At 34.1% G+C, this 18,299-nt stretch overlaps 2 protein-coding genes across 3 annotated transcripts; one reads left to right on the top strand and one right to left on the bottom strand.

Moving 5' to 3' along the window:
• LOC18611978 (ultraviolet-B receptor UVR8) lies at positions 1,257 to 8,741 on the top strand. Of its 2 annotated transcripts, none has more exons than XM_007048515.2 (15): positions 1,257 to 1,629; positions 1,722 to 1,798; positions 2,236 to 2,314; positions 2,737 to 2,796; positions 2,968 to 3,069; positions 3,199 to 3,292; positions 4,549 to 4,591; positions 4,708 to 4,753; positions 4,860 to 4,906; positions 5,003 to 5,105; positions 6,621 to 6,675; positions 6,803 to 6,869; positions 7,152 to 7,188; positions 7,755 to 7,834; positions 8,344 to 8,741. In XM_007048515.2, exons 1-15 carry the CDS (start codon positions 1,368 to 1,370, stop codon positions 8,461 to 8,463), a joined length of 1,272 nt encoding a protein of 423 aa, XP_007048577.1. In that variant the 5' UTR covers positions 1,257 to 1,367; the 3' UTR covers positions 8,464 to 8,741. The 2 variants fall into 2 exon arrangements, with proteins under 2 accessions (XP_007048577.1, XP_017978453.1); XM_018122964.1 differs by having other exon boundaries at positions 4,851 to 4,906.
• Positions 12,812 to 17,446, bottom strand: LOC18611977 (protein N-lysine methyltransferase METTL21A). Its single transcript, XM_018114397.1, has 5 exons — positions 17,027 to 17,446; positions 16,104 to 16,246; positions 15,562 to 15,743; positions 13,328 to 13,441; positions 12,812 to 13,240 (listed from the first exon to the last, which is right to left on the bottom strand). The coding sequence occupies exons 1-5, from the start codon at positions 17,252 to 17,254 to the stop codon at positions 13,113 to 13,115; spliced, it is 795 nt and encodes a 264-aa protein (XP_017969886.1). The 5' UTR covers positions 17,255 to 17,446; the 3' UTR covers positions 12,812 to 13,112.

The following is an 18,299-nucleotide window of genomic DNA, read 5'->3' as shown; positions in this document are numbered from 1 at the left end:
TTGGATCTAACTCAGGGAGAGATAGTGGTAAAGGTCTAAGGACACTGGTCAGGTAATACTCACAAGCAGCAATCTGCCAGAGAGATAAAAGCAAAAATGGGGCAAAGGCATTTAGTGCTACTTGTCATTATGCCACTGCATGTAGACAAAAGCATTGCACCCGCCCCCGCTTCTTTTCCCTCCTTGTGTTGGATCTTCATATCTTCTGCACTATGCAGATTAAAGGATGACATGCCATATGATACTGTTGTGGATAAAGCAAACTTTGAGAAGCAAAACAACAGGGTGCAGTCACGGTTTTTGTCTTTGGGAAATATGTATATAAAAAAACAATATAATAAGAAGGCATGTCAATTTCAAATAGAAAAGTCATACTGAGTTAACACCCACAAGAAATTATTAAATAAATTAATAGAATTAGTATTTCCATCTACCAACTCATAAGCCATAAAGAAATAATAAATAAATACCAATCATCAATAATTTCAGTGAATGTCCAACTGCCAACTACTGATCATGCTATGGACAGATTTGATTTCTATTTTTAGCTTTTTCTTTAGACTTAAATGATAAGAATTGAGAATTAATGAACAATAATATTCAAATACCTTATCCTTATACATAATGCTAAAATTTTTTATTGGTTAAAATATGGATATAAGTAAATTCCATGTGTCGATTTGAGACGATTACATGGACTATGTATAACTTTTAAATTCATATAAATATTTATTAAAATTTTAAAATATTTAATTTTAATTTTTTTTATATCTAAAAAATTAAATTCTATACTTGACATTGATTCACAATCAATAAACAAGAAAATCAATTGATTTTATCATAATTTGAAAAAGTAATTATAGGAAGGGTTTATATTAGATGTATTATCGATGTATAACATTTATACACTATCACTTAATCTCAAAGTGTCAAAAGTTTAAAATTATTAAAAATAAATATTTTTAAAATTATGATTATTTATTTTTAAAGATTATAAATCTTTAAATTTATTAATTCATAAAATGACAATAAATAAAATTTATATACCAATAATATATCAAATGTAAACTCATAGAATACCAAAATTACTGGAAAGGTCCAAATATGAGGCTTGCTTGAGAACTTAGGAGAAGCCCAAGAAGCGAAGTCGGGCGGGCTACAAACTAGGAAGAATCAATAAGCCGCAATCCAATAGGCCTAAGCCCAAAATAATATTAAATATATAACTGTTCGTCCATCAAACCGACTCTACCAACTTCTCGTTGAGAAAAGGGAAAAGAGTACAACGAGGACGTTGCAACGTTGCAAGCCATCAAACTCATAAGAAGCAAAATTCTTGTCACTGCCAGAACCAACGAGACAACAAGATGTGGAGAAACTCCCTAAGAAAAACCAAATTCATTAGTGGAGAGCTAGAATTCTTGCTTTGGAGAAGAGGTTTAAGTTCGTCAGGCTCGGGCGAGCCCGCCAGGAGATTTGCCGCGGTGTGGGGGAATGGAGATTATGGGCGGTTGGGTGTTGGAACTTTGGACTCTCAATGGAGACCTAAGCCTATCCATTGCTCTTCCTTTCAGGACCAAAGCCTCAAGTCCGTTGCCTGCGGTGGTGCCCATACTCTCTTCTTAACAGGTTCTTTGTTTTTTTTTTTTTGAATTATATCCCGCTCTTTGATCAATTGTGTTTCCGATCACTCACGAATTAATATCTTTCTACTTTGACAGAAAGTGGGAGGGTTTATGCCACTGGTCTCAATGATTTTGGACAGCTAGGTTCCTCGGACTCTATGAATTACACTCCAGTAAGATTATTCCATCTTTTATTCTAGTTTATATGTTTGCGCACTCATAAGAATGATTTTTTCCCCAATGAATTTAGATTGTAGAATCATGTGATTAATTGCTTAACAGAGTAACTCATATGTAGAAAGATAGGGCATTTAGAATTTTGTGATTGTTATTGACTATGAAAAATTGAACTTGAAATGCTGGTCATTTATAAGAAGCAAGACTCTGCAAGAGCTGTTTGCTTAGGTTTGAAATGAAGAACAGAATATGGATTTTGGCTGCCTATGAATTTTTGTTGCAGAATAATACTTGTATAGTATTTATAAAACAAGTGAAATATTGGAATGCACTAGATTTCAAACGTTTCTATGATGCCTGTCAATATAGAACGTAATAGTTGTAACTTGTGAAGGTTTTTTGTTTAATTTATTTACTTGCTTTATTCTTTTAGGAGCCAATTGAAGTTTCAGGACTTCCAAAGGAAATTGTGCAAATTTCTGCTGGTTATCATCACTCTTGTGCTATTACAGGTATTGTGTCCTGCAAACTATTCTAATAGAGTTGCGTGTGTGCACACATATACACATTGATAGGTAGGCACATACCTGCACACTTTATCACCTACTGTTTGCATGAAGATGAGGATTTTGTATCTCATCATTTCTGTATGAAACATCTCATTCTACAAGAATTTACCAAATAATACATAGATGAGATACATTCACATGTGGCTCTCTAGACATACTCATACATAATCCTAACGTGGCATCTTTTGGCAATATTTTTTTTTGTTTTATTCCTCTCTCTGACTGCCCAATTCTTTTTTATTTCTTTTAATTTTTAGTTTTAAAGCATACATGTGTAATTTGCATTGAAAGGTCATTGTGTTATGTTGTTGCTACTGACTTGATCTTCTGAATTATTTTTGTAACAACTTGGATATGATCTGTAGTGGATGGGAAGCTTTACATGTGGGGGAAGAACTCAAGTGGGCAGCTTGGCCTTGGAAAAAGTAACTAAATGTACTCCTTTTTAATTTTTTTTTTTTGGGAATACTTATGTTATTTAAGTTATATTGTTATGTTTGCCTACTTGTCATTCTTTTATTTTCTTGTTTGAAAGCATTGTTGCATAATAAGCATTTTCTCACTTGTTTCCATTGGATGGCATATTATTCTTACAGAGGCTGCAAAAGTGGTTCACGTTCCAACCAAAGTAGAATGCTTGAGTGGGCTTACAATTAAGACAGCAGCTTTGGGTTCAGAGCACACTGTTGCTGTTACTGGTTTGAAACTGGAAAAGCCTCACGACATATAGATTCTATTTTCTAGAATTGCTGTTTTGTAGATGCTTTTGATATTGTATGCATGCTAGGGAGTAAAACTTGTATTTCATTTTCCATGTTCTTCACCAGATGGAGGTGAGGCCTTAAGTTGGGGAGGAGCAGCATCTGGAAGACTTGGTCATGGCCTTGAGCCAAGCATTTTTGGGTTCTTAACAAGCACCAGGTTGCATTTTATGTTTCCATTATTATCGACTGATATAACAAAGCCTTTGACATATTTTTTCTTTTTCTCCTTTTCCATTAATTATTTGAAAAAATGATAAATAAATGTTTCTATAAATGCAGATATGACACGGATAGTATTTGTCTGTTGAAGAAATATTTGAGCTATAATCCTTGTGTCATAAAGATAAACTAGCGTCAGCCATTTTTTTATTTTTAACTAGAATGAAGTTTTTTTATTATTAATTTTATTTTATTTCAACTTTTTATGTTTCCATGATCATTCAATGATATAACAAACTCTTCAACTTATACTTTCCTTCTCCTCTTTTCTTTTAAGTAGCTGTGACTCATGCACAATTATTCCTATAAAGCAGATGAGAATTACGTGCTAATATTTATTGTGTAGTGTAACCAAAATCTGTGTGGATATCTATATGCGTGTTTGTCATGTTTGGCTGGGGGATTGGGGGGGATGGGAGATGCATAAAAGCAAAATACTTATAATTTTTCTTCCTAGCTTGGATTCTCCAGAGTGGTCCAGGTGCATTTTCGTTTGGTTGTACCTTGAACTTCTGTCTATGAATCATGTCTCTTGAAACCTCATTGTAGACCAGTTAGGTATTTTAGAGAAGGGATGGGAAAGGATCCCATTCAGTAGGCATGTTGAAGACAAAAACAGAAATAAATATTGGTGAATGGTTGTTGTTACAAAGGCCTATGCAACCATTTTAGATTGCAAATCACCTGTTTAATCAGTTGGAGATTTGAGTGCTGCTGCTCTTTTCTTGTATATAGACACAGACAAGAACATGTTTTTGTGGGGCTATGACAAACATTTTAAAATTTGAGATGACTTAGTGAAAACATAACAAGGAAAAACACATGGGCTTTTGCAACATTTCAAGTTGCTTGCGTTGTGACCAATGTGTGGAAACTTTGAGTATATGAGAATGAGATGTCTCCAAGGAGTGTTATGTTGTATTGGTATTTGACATGGACACAGCTACATTATTTTTCTTCTGCCTTGATATAGCTTACTGTGTGTTTCTTTGTCCTTTTCTTTCTTTTTTCATTTTTTTTTTTATTTTTTTCCTTTCCCTTCTTTTTTCATGTTTTTGTTTTCTTTTTGCTGTTCTTTTGGAAACTGGATTTTTTTAGGTTTTTTTTAATTCTGTTCTTTTTTCACCTTGAGCTCTCTGTTTTCTCACAGTAATATTTAAAGTATATACATAGATTTATTTATGTTTTTTGCAGTGAATATACACCGAGGCTTATAAAGAAATTAGAGGGTATCAAGGTAATTTGTATTTGTTAACTTTGAACTTTTTATTGTGTAACTATCATTGAGATGGATGTGTCAATTTCTCATCACTAATTATGGTTATTTGGCTTCATTATTGATTCTTGTGTTAGGTTGCAAGAGTTGCAGCTGGGTTGCTGCATTCAGCATGCATTGATGGTAATTTGAAATGATTCCTTTTATGGTTAATCATTTTCTATGACCTCATTACTGGACATATTCCAAACTTTTGTTTTTAGATCTTTAATTTGTCTAGGTATTGCAGAAAATGGGTCTTTATTCATATTTGGCGAGAAAGTGGTAACTAACCTTGTAAGTACTAAAAATGGTGCAAGTTTTAAACATCGCAGTTCATGATTCTGATCTATGGCATCTTGTGTGTGATGATCTCTTAATGGAATATTTTAGGGCTTTGGAGGGGCCAAGAATGCAACAATGCCATCCATGATCAGCGCATTGCCATATTCAGAAGAAGTCGCATGTGGTGGCTACCACACGTGTGTTGTAACGAGTAATTCTCTATCTTCATTATTATATATTTTTGCTTGTTTTTATTTAGGATAAATGACATAAAGGAGATAATAGATTGGACAGGCCCATCAGCTGGTAATAAAAAGGAGTCCTTATTGTATAAAGATGTTCCATGCCTTTTGTACAGCTTCTTCACCAATGCAGTCCTATATTTATATTATCTACACCTAAAATCTTGAAGTCATCTTTCTCACAATCTATCCTTAATTGATGCAACGTTTTACCTTCCTACTAGTTGCTTTGTTTCTTATTCTAACTATTAGGTCAAATTTCCCACCAATCTTAATATTTTCGTTCTAGCTGCAGTTGCTTTTTTGACATGCTGTTTCTCAATTAACCCTCTTTTATTTTTCATACAAGAAAAATTAGCTTTCATTTAGTACCTGAAGAAATTAAGAAAGAAAGCTCTAAGCTTCGCACCAATAGCAATCGTTATCCTATAGGGCTTTATCAAATGATTTTATTATTCCTAACCAATTTGACATTGTGGAAGACAAGAACGATCGCTTGTTATCAATCTTGATGGTTTCAAGGAAAAGATGAAGTTGCATCATGTGTCAAATCTCTCATCATCAAATAAACTATTTTTGAACTTGAGATTGCCTCTACTGCAACATTTCATTGGAAGTTGATTTTTCTCGAACATGGGGAGCGTGATATATGTGGAGGATATACACTACTTAGGTGTTAATGTTATTATTTTTTTATATTTTATGGTCTCAACTGTCATTTTTATATCTAATTATTCTCTTTTACTTTTAAACAGTTTAAGTTACTTGTATAAAATATTGTTGCTTTTTTACTAACTATTGGGGTTAGAGAGTAGTTTGTAAATACTATTTAGTTGGAATAGCATTTGGAGTATTGGAAATTAGTAAGTGTTTTCTCCCTTTGTTTCATCCTTTTACCTCTTCTCTGCCTTCTTTCTCTTTACTTCTTTCTTTTCCCTCTTTCCCTACTCCATATCTCACTCTCGTGCTGCACCAAAAGTAAAACTAATAACCTTCAAACCTGGATCTTGATAGATTGGCTATGGGTTTGAGAGCAAGTTGTCTTAGAGATGTTTTGTTGCCCCTTTTTTAAGGAAGCATCAATATAACTTGGAGGACCGATTTTAATCTTTAAAATGGGATTGGCTTTCCTTGCACTGACCAGAATTACAATTGTATGCTATCCTAGCTTTGTCCATTGTTTTGTAGCTCATTTAAGTGTGTTGTACTAAGAAATGTTTCTATTTTTTTATTTGAGATCTATGTGCCAAATTTATATAATTCAGATGATTTATAAGTGATGTGCGAAGCGTCCTGAAATTTGATATATTTAAAATTTCCCGTAGGGGAAAGAAAATAGCAAAAATTTTAGTGCTGTATTTCCTGTTTTGCTCCTCATCTTCCCATCCTGTCCATTCTTTAGTGAGTAAAAAATTCTTTTGTGCTTGCAATTATGTGTCTAAATCTAATCCGAGTTTTGTTTCTTCTTATCATTTTTCTCATAGGAGGTGGCGAACTTTACACTTGGGGCTCAAATGAGAATGGTTGCCTTGGTATCGGGTATTCCAATTGAGACTTCATTTTGAAACCTTAGCTTGAGAAATTGATTTTTCATCTTTTTGTATTTTACATTTTGAATTGTAGAATTCTGATATCTTTAAAATTGGTCTATCTTTTGTTTCGGCAGTTCTATAGATGTTTTTCATTTACCAGAAAGAGTTCAAGGTCCTTTTCTGAAATCTCCTGTTTGCAAGGTTTGTGCTTCTGTTTGGTTGAACATTGAAACTGTCTTATTGCTATATCAGTTAGATTTGGTCAATCATAATAGAACCAGGGGTAATGTTATTTAAATCGGTTGATGCTGTTGCTCTTCATTCTCAATTGGAAGAAAGGCTGATGAGAGTGAAGCAAAAAGGTGAAAAAAATAGTCACAAAGCAACAACGCTCCAATCTCCCTGTGCTGATACCTGGATCTTATGGTTACATTCTTGCATATGCTTCAAACTTTACGTTTTCTGACAAATGGGCATCCACAGGTCTCTTGTGGTTGGAAGCATACAGCAGCAATTTCAGGTAAGAACTTAATGTGGGATCACAAACTAAATAAATGATACTTTCATGCCCATCTCTCCTTAGAATTATTAATACAGAAACAGAGATAAGCTTCTAACGACTTCAGTTTATATATATATATATATTTATATCTGTTATAATATGTTTGGCATTGGTTAGACATTTCAAAATAAAAAATTTGGAGAAGAATTAGCTCAATATTAATTTCTAGTCACATAGGAACTTCAAAAAAGTCTTAGGCCTTGAATAGGAAACTAACTGGCAAAAAAAATTAATTACATAAGAAGACATAATATAATATTCCAGGACTCAACATCTGCCGTTTCCAGCACTCCTACTAAGAATTTAAAAAAATGCCTCCTCACACTTAAATCTTGAGAAAGCAAAAAATCAATAGAAGGTGCGGCTTTAGCTTAGAGAATCATAAACTAACGACCCAAAAGCAACTTATACAGTATACTTGACCTTAATGTAGTGATTTTTCCATACGGAACAAATGGTTAAATGCTTAAATATTCTCTGCAATTGGTTAGAGTGAGAAATGTGCATTTGGTATTCATGTTCAGATGGCAAGGTCTTTACATGGGGTTGGGGAGGTTCTCATGGAACATTTTCTGAAGATGGGCATTCTTCTGGTGGACAACTGGTTTGCTTCTATCTTCTCTTGTATTATTAACATTCTATTATTACTCATTTTGCATTGATCCAAGAAATATTAGTTAAATCAATTATTCTCATTATTCTTGTTGTGTGATTCTGCATGAAGGCACTAGGGCAACTAAAGCTTCATTGTTCTTAGTTGTGTTATGGTTCTGTAACACATACCAGAAGAATAAGAAAAAGGAGATGTTGCTAATTTTGTTTCCATTTTTGGTTGAGTACCCATGTCGGCATGGGTTGGGATTCGCATCAAATTTGATGCAGCTAGGCAGATGATGCCAGATTTTCCTTTTACCATTTTTTTTCCTGGTGTGACTGAACATAAAAAATTTGATGTAGTTATTTCTGGCAGACAAATATTTATATGATGCATTATGGTTGCCTTGATTGTACAGTTTGTGCAGCTCATCTTTATTTTCTTATTTTTGTTTGTATTACTAGCATTGAGGATTGAATGTAAATGGATGAAATCTTTGCTGAATGCTCTTTGTACAGGGCCATGGAAGTGATGTAGATTACATAAAACCTACAATGGTCCACTTTGGGGAAAATGTTAAAGCATTGCAGATATCATGCGGATTCAATCATACTGGTGCCATACTTGAATACATGTAAGCTTCGGCTTTAGATTTAGCACGTGAGATGTGCTTTTTTATTTATTTTTTGGTGCGTGGACAGATAGGTTGCATTGTTTCTTCTGTCTGCTGATTCTTGTACATTGTAACAGCAATATGTTGGCATTTATCAAGTCAACTATACGTTCCTGTTTATACTTGTCCACTGTAGAAGAATGATACACTTAATGCAGTGGATGGAAATCTTATACTTTCAGCATGTAAAACAGTGTGTATAACATAATATTATAGATTCAATAAAAGATCAAGTTATAGAAAGGATGAGGTTCCCAGCTACGTGGTTGCATTATAGTTGATGGACCGATATGAAATCTCTCTCCAAAGGTGTAACTCCATCATTATGTTGTTCTTTTACTCTAATATTATGTTGCTTAACTTTTTGTTCTTTGTAACCTTCAAAGAGAACCCATTGATACCTAATGGAAGATAATTATTTTAAGTTTCTGACTTTGAAAGAAATCAAGATCACACGCACAAATTTATCTAATATATCTTAAAAATTTATTCTCATCATTCATATATTTTAAAGAGAAGTTGTGTACAAAAGCAAAGAGAGTTGGAAAGTAGGTGATGCAAAAGCCCAAAATAGTAAGGTTTGTCTGGGTGGCGTCATATTCTCAAAAAACAACAAAACTCCCATTTTGTCTTGTTGTATGTTGCTTGCAGCATTGAAGTAGATGTTGGGTTGTTTGACTTTAGGGAAGCAAAGCAACTGCTGCTGGTAGCAGCAGCTTGGGCAGTTCACTGCCAGCACCAGCTAATACAAGTGAATAATGGATGCATAATTTTACCCTAGGTACCATCACCTATAGCAATCGTCTTGTTCACTGGGATGTCTTTAATGTTTTTTTCTTTTTGAAAGTTGATAAATTTATCATTAAAAAAAGAAAAAAAAAAAAAAAAAGGGCACATGGAAGCACAATAGCGAGCTGGGAGTGAATGCATATAAATAGGGGGTGCATGTGGGTTAGGGATTTATAGAGTGAAACTGAAAGGAAGCAAAGGTAAAGAGAGTTGGATGGATGGATCATGGATGCATTGCTAGCTTTTGAGGGGAATGTTGGCTGGCTCGAGGCTTTGGCAAATATAAACGTTTGAAACTCTCAAGAGTCAAGGCTTCGGACCAGGCTTCATTCCTCTCAAAACATATACACGCACTCTATACGTTAATGCTCCTTCCTTGCTGTTGCTAGATTACTTTAGATGGATTGAGAACAAAAAATGCATGCTGTCTGGCTTGAGGTCGTCTAGGTGAATGGTCTTGTTAGTTTTCATGATGGAACTATGAATAATCATAAAATGCATGATTCTGAGCCCAGGGTTTCATTCTCCGAACCAGCCTTTTCAAAAATTACCATCTCGTTTCATATTCTTGCTGAGGCTAGCTGGCTTCTTCTTAGGCGCTATATATTAAATTGTCCATATATCATATTTCAACATTCTGCTTCTCCCTCACCTCCCCCGTGATATGTTTTATTGCTAAGATAATTACATGTTCTTTTTCTTCCTTCTTTTTAATTTCATTTCAGCTCAATGTCTAATATGTTCACTATTTTTTTTATGGAAGTATGTATTTACTTTTCTTTTCTTCTTTTTTTTTTTTGTGTTAAGCATGTTTAAGACGTTAAGTATGTATTTACTTGTTAAGCATGATCGATCGTCTCCCTATATATAGCTTGTTCCATATGTTATTTGAAGTTATGTAGCAATTGGAGCCAAACTTTGGAGCATTAACGTGAAAGTCTGGGATGTTTCTATCACAGAGGCTATCGATTAGACTTTTAACATTTTCCAGTAATATCTCTTGGTTCAAGTTGGCAAAGAAATGCATTCATGGTGAATGATTACTTAAGACTATCCTCAACCCCTTTCAAATCCAACCTTTGTTCGACTTTCCCTATCACCTTAATAAGCAACAAGTTGAATTTCCCATGCGACCAATTGCCTCAAAAGCAATAATGCACAGTTCACCCAATAAGGTTTTGTAAATTGAAACTTACAAATGGAGCCATTTTCTATACATTTAGTTACCATGTTATTGTTTTTGACCTTTACTCAGTTTTTAGAGGCTTGTAACTATAGAAACTAAACCTATATCACGTAATTTAATTAAAACCTTTGAAGGGAAGAAAAGGATGGTTCACGGAGATAAAAAAATAATATCTTATCTTAACTTATCTTATCTTATATATAATGGATCTCACGTATAAACTCTTCTACACTTATATTGATCTTTTGGTATTTTCCAAAAAATATTTTATACTTTTTATGTAATTATATATATATCATTTATGTGACTAAATATATGCAATTTTTTCCTCAAGTTTCTCCCGTCTGTAAACTTTGTTGCTTTTGCATGGAATAACTTAAAATTAGATTCACAAACACCAATTGCTTCCATATTTTTACCTTTAAATGTCCATATTTTCTCCCTTTTTTGTTTCCCTAATCTTTTTGACATTTAAAGCAAATGATAAGGTAAATAGTAATGCATTTCTTCTCTGCTGACTTGCGTTCTTGAAGATACTGAAGAAAGTTTAAATGTATTTAATTTGTTTTTTGAAGTTAATATGCTTAAGTAATAGTTTGTGTTCTAATATATTAGACTTGATCATATCAACGGCCAACCACTATATTGAAAACGAAAATATAGTTATAAGTAGTACCCCTTAACTATTCTTAAAAAGGTTATTAATAATAAGAGGTTTTTTGTGGCTTTAATTACATATGGATTAGTTTAAAAAGGTTATTAAATATTTTAAAAAGTTATTTTATATAGATATTTCTTGTGTGGATTATAAACTACTCAACAAATCCAACATTGAACACGAAATTAAAAGAACGAAGCTAGCTGGCTAGCCATGCTTAGATTTTGATTTGTTAGGTTTAGGAAGGGCCTCTGTAATAATATTTGTGGAAGCGAAAAACGAGGCGAGGCCAGGACGTGTTGTCATCTCTGTTTGTCCAAAATCGAAAGATGCCTTGAGAATTCGTGAATGAAAAAACACTTAACGAGAAGACAACAAGGCAGCAAGTATCTGGGGATATCCTACGTACATGTTATACAATCATCCACCAACACCTGCACACAACAGATGAGACGGGCGGAGAGAGTATAAAAATATGCTGCTTTTCAAGTCGTTGAACAATCACTTACCATCCTTGGGAATGCCCTCCCCTCCCTCACCAATGGCACCTCCCTTCTCCTTTTCCTTTTCCTTGGGTAAAAGCCATCGTAAATATATGGGGTCTGACGTTTCTTGGAATATGAAGCAAGCACAGCACAGATCACGCAACTGTACATTCACGGCTAGCCTCGTATCTTGAAGAAGAAAGCCGGCTCCTTCCTGTAACTAATTCTCATCTTTTTTCATCTTTATTATCTTTTTGGCCAGACCTGTCTCTTGGTATCCGCAACTCATCACCTGTAACTTTCATCGATTCCAGTTAGGGTAGCATTATTTAAAAGCTGCATCCAATTGGTAATCGATGCATCCACATTATACAAGAATTTGATTCATAGTGAAGACAAAGTTTTGGTACTTTTTGAATACCCCTTTTTAGAGCTAAACAAAGACTTTTTCTCTGTTAAACTCATTCTTGTGTGTTTGTGAGTTCCTTTTTTGCTTCGTAAGGATCAGAATAAAGTGTTGGGGAAACACTCAGCCTCATGGATTAGCTAGGCCCCCTGTGTTTTTCCCTCAAATTTTCATTTGTACTGCATATATTGTAAGGGGTCTACAATTTTTCGTAAGGGTCTAGTCTACACATTTCAAACTTGTCCATTTTCCACTGGATGGCCCCTTCAATTTCTTCATCTATAATAAGCAGTGACCATGAAACAATGAAACCCACAGAGTAGTAACTTGTTCCACACTTACATTTACTTTTGTGAGGTTTTCTTATGAACATGACCCCAAGAGCTCTAGCCTTTTAGGGTATTGTTTTTCAACAAACACAATGGAATTCTGGAAAGACCCCAACCCAACTAGCTAGTAGGAATTTAAAGTGTTGAGTTTGCGAGTTGTTTTCTTGAGCATATGAAGAAATTATTGTGGAAAATTTCAGCTAGTGATGTATCAAATCAATGACGTGAAAGGTAACGATACAGTGTTATTAAATGAGTGAAAGGTGATACAAGTGGATGTGGCATAACTATTTTAGTAAACATTTTCTCTTATACGAGACTATAGTCCCTTAGAAATGCTAATGTGGCGGACAAATGTTTTATTAAACATTTTCAAATAAGCTGTCAGAAAACATCAAAACATCATGACAAATTCGCCAATCGTCGTATAGCTTAGAAACTTTCTTCAGGAATCAAAAAATACAGAGTAGAATGATTGAGAAATAAATGGCCGTTTATCTAAATGTATAATAATCAATTAAAAAGGATTACATAAGCAACTTTAAATAAAAGGAAACTACAAAAGATGCCATAGGGCCTAATCCAAAGAAAAATTTTCAACTATCTAACAGCTATAGCCAAGCAGCATTAAGCACATGAGAATACGTTCATTCTCATCTACATCTGAAAGATGGTATCAGGCTATGCAAATATATTCTCTTCGCTGAATGGATATCCAACTATTATCCGCTAACAGTAGGAAGTAAACTTTTTATCTAACCTCATTTCTTCACTAGGATGTACATCACAACCCTGCGACTACAATATTCTGGATGCCACTGTGACTGATCAACACGCCCAACCGCAAAGTCTTTCACTGCAGCTTCTAAAAAGCATTCAAGGACAGTATCTGGACTCGAAGTATCAAGAACACCCAATCAGATTGAGAATTGTATGTGAGCATCTGTGTGTGTGTATGTGAGAGAGAGATCCTCACCATTTCGAAGTTCTCCGGACAAAAATACTGTTGTTTGTGTCCCACATAGATGCAGAAGGGTGTCCAATAAATCCACAACTGCTCCTTCACTATAGATCACATCTGACCCTAGCACTAAAAAGCCAGCATATGAAACTTATCAATAAAGAAAATATTAAATTTGACAAAACATATAGGGTATCCAAATGTTTATGAAAGGAATTTAGCACTGTGACTCAAACATAAATTAAAATTTCAACGTCTCAGCCATTGTCAGTTGGCAATGAAATTCTCTATTTATTTGTTTATGATCCAAAGTGACACATATCTTTGGTTCTTAAAGGTAGTATCAATTAAGTTCCACTTGACCCTTTATAATAATTGGCCAAACCATTCCAACTTTTGGGCCTATCAACCTTGGCTGGCATGCAAAAGCAAGTGAGAACAAGTAACATATGGAACTCTGCCAAACAAAGCACATCTTGATGACTTCACCACAATCCCTTCTGTTATCAAACAAAAAATTCAGTATGAGCTTAATCAGCTAAGTAATACAGCCTTTGGAGGTCCACAGAGAAAAATTCTACAGGAGATTTCCCAAGAAGGCTACTAGTGATGATGAAAAATCAACACAAGATGATGCGCCAGAGATCAGACAACCGGAGGAAGAAAAAGTGTCTCTTCCCAAGGTTCCACCTCCTAATACTGTGTACTAGGTAGGGGTGTTGTTATTCAAACTAGATTAAAACTTCTCCTAAAAAATTAAGTTACCACTACTCCTAAGAAAAAAGCAAAAAAGATACTGTAAAGTAACATTAAAAAGATACAGAGTTTCCATTCATTTTGGTCCATGACCTTTACAAGCGTACAAACTTTTGGCTTATAAAGCCAATTCAAATTCAAAATAACTACTTCAATCCTAAAACTAATTAAAGCTTGCCACTTGTCCCTTGGAATGTACTTGCATGAGATCACTTTGCCACATTAGAAATATTTTGTCTTCCACTATCTTACAATGAGACCCCCTTATCATCAAATTTATCTTTTACAAATTATTCAAGTAAAATATTAAAATGAAGTATCAACAATGCCCCCAAACTTCATTTCAACTGACAAAGGAATTTGGAAAGATGTTTTACTTTATCCTCATTTTAATTAGCCATGATATTATCTAAATAAAATTAGGTTAAGAATTTTGGCCAAATGACAAATCCAATAGCCATGATTTTGTCTAAGTTACACAAATAATAAAGAAAGAGGGTAACAAGCATCTCATGTGATGATAAAAAACAAAAAGGTCGTAAGCTGTCACATAGATCAAATTTCAATGCTTATATAAGTCTACATAGAATTCAGTCAAGAGAATCAAATTTTGTCATGCTTGAATTTGAATTCAGTTAAGAAAACAAAAAAAATTCAGCTAAGTGTCAATCACTTTGTGTTATAACAAATCTAAAGCCATTCGGCTAGTGCATGCCAAGTTTGGTTAGTAATAATCTTTTATTTGTTGCTAAATAACTCCTAAAACAACCAAGCACTAATATTACACATACCTTCTTAAATATTAGGTTAAATTAAAAAAAGTTAACAACCAAATCAATAAAAATTCAAACAGCCACCCAAGTAAAGTGTTTAATTCATGTGCTCCACATAGCCATTCAAACAAATTATTTGGGCAAAAAACAAATGTATTGCCTCACATGTGGGGCAATGAGTCTATCAAGTGGTGTTCTTCATAAGTGTATATACCAATCTTATCACACAGTAGGATTGACCTGAAGTGCTGGGGCCATATTTGATATTACAATGAATTAGAAGTGAGGCCCATAACATTGGATTTTCACAACTTAAGACAAACATACATAGAAAAGAACACAATATTTGTGCCATAAGGGGAGTTTTAGTTTCATATAATTTCATTGCTTGCTTCGTATCTATAAATTTTTTTTGAGAAGTTTGTATCTACAGTTTATAAGATCAATATCATCAGCAATAGTTGGGGTTGAAACAAGTCCAAGTTTACAGGCTTGACGGCATTTGCTCACATGATGAAAGTGGGGATGATAATAAATCCTATACTAGAACTTGGCCACACAAAGTATGTCTGGAATACTCCACTGCCGCCAGCAAATCCATTCTTTTACTCCATAATCATGGAAAAGAACCTCAGCATCCACCTTTTTTGTTATCAAATTAAACAGTTGTCTAACAGCATAAATGCTTGCAATTAGGAAGAAATAAGGGAATCTTATTACCATAATCAGGTGGCGGTTCAATCAAATCATGGTCAGGGTCATCTCCCCAAGTAAGCTCCTTTACAGCAGCAGAACCCCGCACTCCATGTCTTAAGTTGGTTTCAACATTCTTTTTTAACAGCCTCAGTCTATCAGGCAGATCAGTGAGGACAACTTGAGCACCTAGAAGAGCTGCAATGCAACTGGCAACACAAAACAAGAATAAAATACTTCAAGTAAGAAAAGCAATTATATTCAGCAATAGCTTTATAATTAATTTTAAATAGAAACTAAAATTACGACATCCATGTGAAGAATCTGAACACAAATTCAAGGGGACTAAATTTCTGTTGCTATGAGCCAAACAGCATTAGAGATATGTCATGACAGCTAAAATTCTGTCAAGCGAAACAGCATGGAGATATGACTCTTATGAACGAGTTTCACATATTCAGTAGTTTCAATGTTCTCCAGCCACAGCATCTTTGAAAGAGTTCACTAACAGACTAACATATACGAAATAAAATAAACACAAGTTAGGTTGAGGAAGTTATTAAAACTACCCAACCAATCCACAGCCAGAGCCCAATTCGATGACCTTCCTGCCTTGAAGAACAAGCATCCCCAAGTCCACAGCATGCTCCAGAAACTTCCCTAACACAACTCCACTATCCCACATCACTGCTCCAGTTACTCCAGGTTTGCCCTGTAGAAATAGTAATTAAAAGAATTCAAGAAAAAACTGATAATAGTAAGAATGATTTGCCACAATTTTTTGGAAAAAAAAACAATTAAAATGTCCAAATGTCTTCCAGTTTCGTTTTTAACAACTTCGGAAAGGGGAAAGCAAAGTGACAGATTGTTTTATGACATCTATAAATCAGACCACTGCAGCATTCCCTAAAGTAGACATGCAGAGAAAGAGAAATTATTTAAGAAAAACTTGTAAGACAAGCCACCAAGCTAGAAAATCCCAGATCGACCTTTCACTTAATGCATTTCTAACAAACATGGATTCATAAATATTGTATTATATGCTACATTTCAAGCACATTAAACGCCTAATATGGAGTCTCCTTGAACCCATACCAAATTTATCATTTACACACAAACGGAAAGTGTCACGGTAGTCCAACTTTGACACATGAGAGCGTATACAAACTTAGCTGAGTTGAATCATTCCAATGTATGAGCTCAAGTTAAGGTAAGGTACCCTTTTATTGATAATGGCAAGAGTAGTTTAACAGTTTTGAGTATGTGACATACCAATATAACATTTTATTTCTTAAAATCCTTGATGCAAAAGCTAGGGGTTATACAAATTTCCGACAAGCAGCATTGAGCTTTAGCTGCTGAATTCGGCTGCAACCTCACTCGAACCCTTGGAACTATCTTTTTTCAATTTTCTTTATCCCAATTTCTAAAGTTTGAATAAAATAGGTTATATTTATCAAGAAGAAGAAGAATAGAAAAGGGTAGAAACTACCAAGGAAGAAGGAGACTGGAGAATGGAGAGAGAGTGGCCGCAAGCGTCAAGGCGGAGTTGGAGAGAAGACTGGGAAACGAAGGCGTTTTGTTTGGAGAGAGTGGGCTGTTGGATTCCCCAAAGCAGCATCGTCTCCTCCGCAGCACCTGATTCTGTCTCCCATTCCAACACTGTCACCTTCCCCCCGTAACATCCCAACTTCTTCATTTCCACTGTCTCTTCTTCCATCTTTTATCCTGTTACGTATTCTTTTCCACTTCCTTTACACCATGTCTGGGAACCACCAGGGACGGAAACGAGAGGGGAAGGTTGGGATGTGCGTTGTGAGTCTACAAGTGGCAGCTGAGTCGGTCGAATTCGGGCTCGGAATGATTGAAAATTCATGTTGCGTTGGGATCATTAAGGGTTTATTGGGTTAATTTTTTTTTTTTTACCTTATTTCGAATGATTATTTATTGTTTTATTATACTTAACATTATATTTTTACTTGATATTTTATTTTTTAATAACTTTTTTATATATATAGTGAAAGCTTTTTTTATATACAGTGAAAGCAAGATAACTTATTTAAGTTAAATTGTATGATTATATTTTTATATATGATTATGTCATATTATACTATTTTTGAGGTTTATATTATATTTAAGTTAAATTGTAATATACTAATATGTTTAATGATAAATCATTATTTTTTTAATGATAAAAAAAATAGTATCATCTTAAAAAAATTTCTTAATTAGTTAATAAAATTAAAATAAAATTTTTATCTTTTATTAATATAATCAATTCATGTATTTTTATTTTAAATTAAATAAAATTTTTTATATTATATGATAAGTAAATATTATTATATTATCATATCAATATTCCATATCAATATCTATAATATACTTAGTCGTTTTCGATAATAACCTATTTGACTTAAAATAAAATAAAATTAATATAAAAATAATTATTATATATATATATATATAAGATTTTTAGCTCGCAGGTTTGGTGGGAAAACGGCTTTAATTTGATCAAATAAAGACCCTTCATTCATAGACCCCTCTCTTCTAAAAGTCGCATGGGGAAGCAATCACCAAGCCTGTGTCTTAATAACAGGGCACTGAACTGCTGAGGTTTAAGGGAGGACATCATACTTTATAAACCTTGCCTAGTCTTGGCAGAAATGCACAAATGCCAGAATATTGGAAAATGATGTCATACACTGTAAGATTCTTTGAAGAGCTGGGTAATTTCTCATGCAATCAATTCTATGTGTTGTAACTGA

This window comes from Theobroma cacao, chromosome 1, assembly GCF_000208745.1.
Source record: "Theobroma cacao cultivar B97-61/B2 chromosome 1, Criollo_cocoa_genome_V2, whole genome shotgun sequence".
NCBI lineage: Eukaryota > Viridiplantae > Streptophyta > Magnoliopsida > Malvales > Malvaceae > Theobroma > Theobroma cacao.
This window is presented reverse-complemented; position numbering and strand designations above follow the sequence as displayed.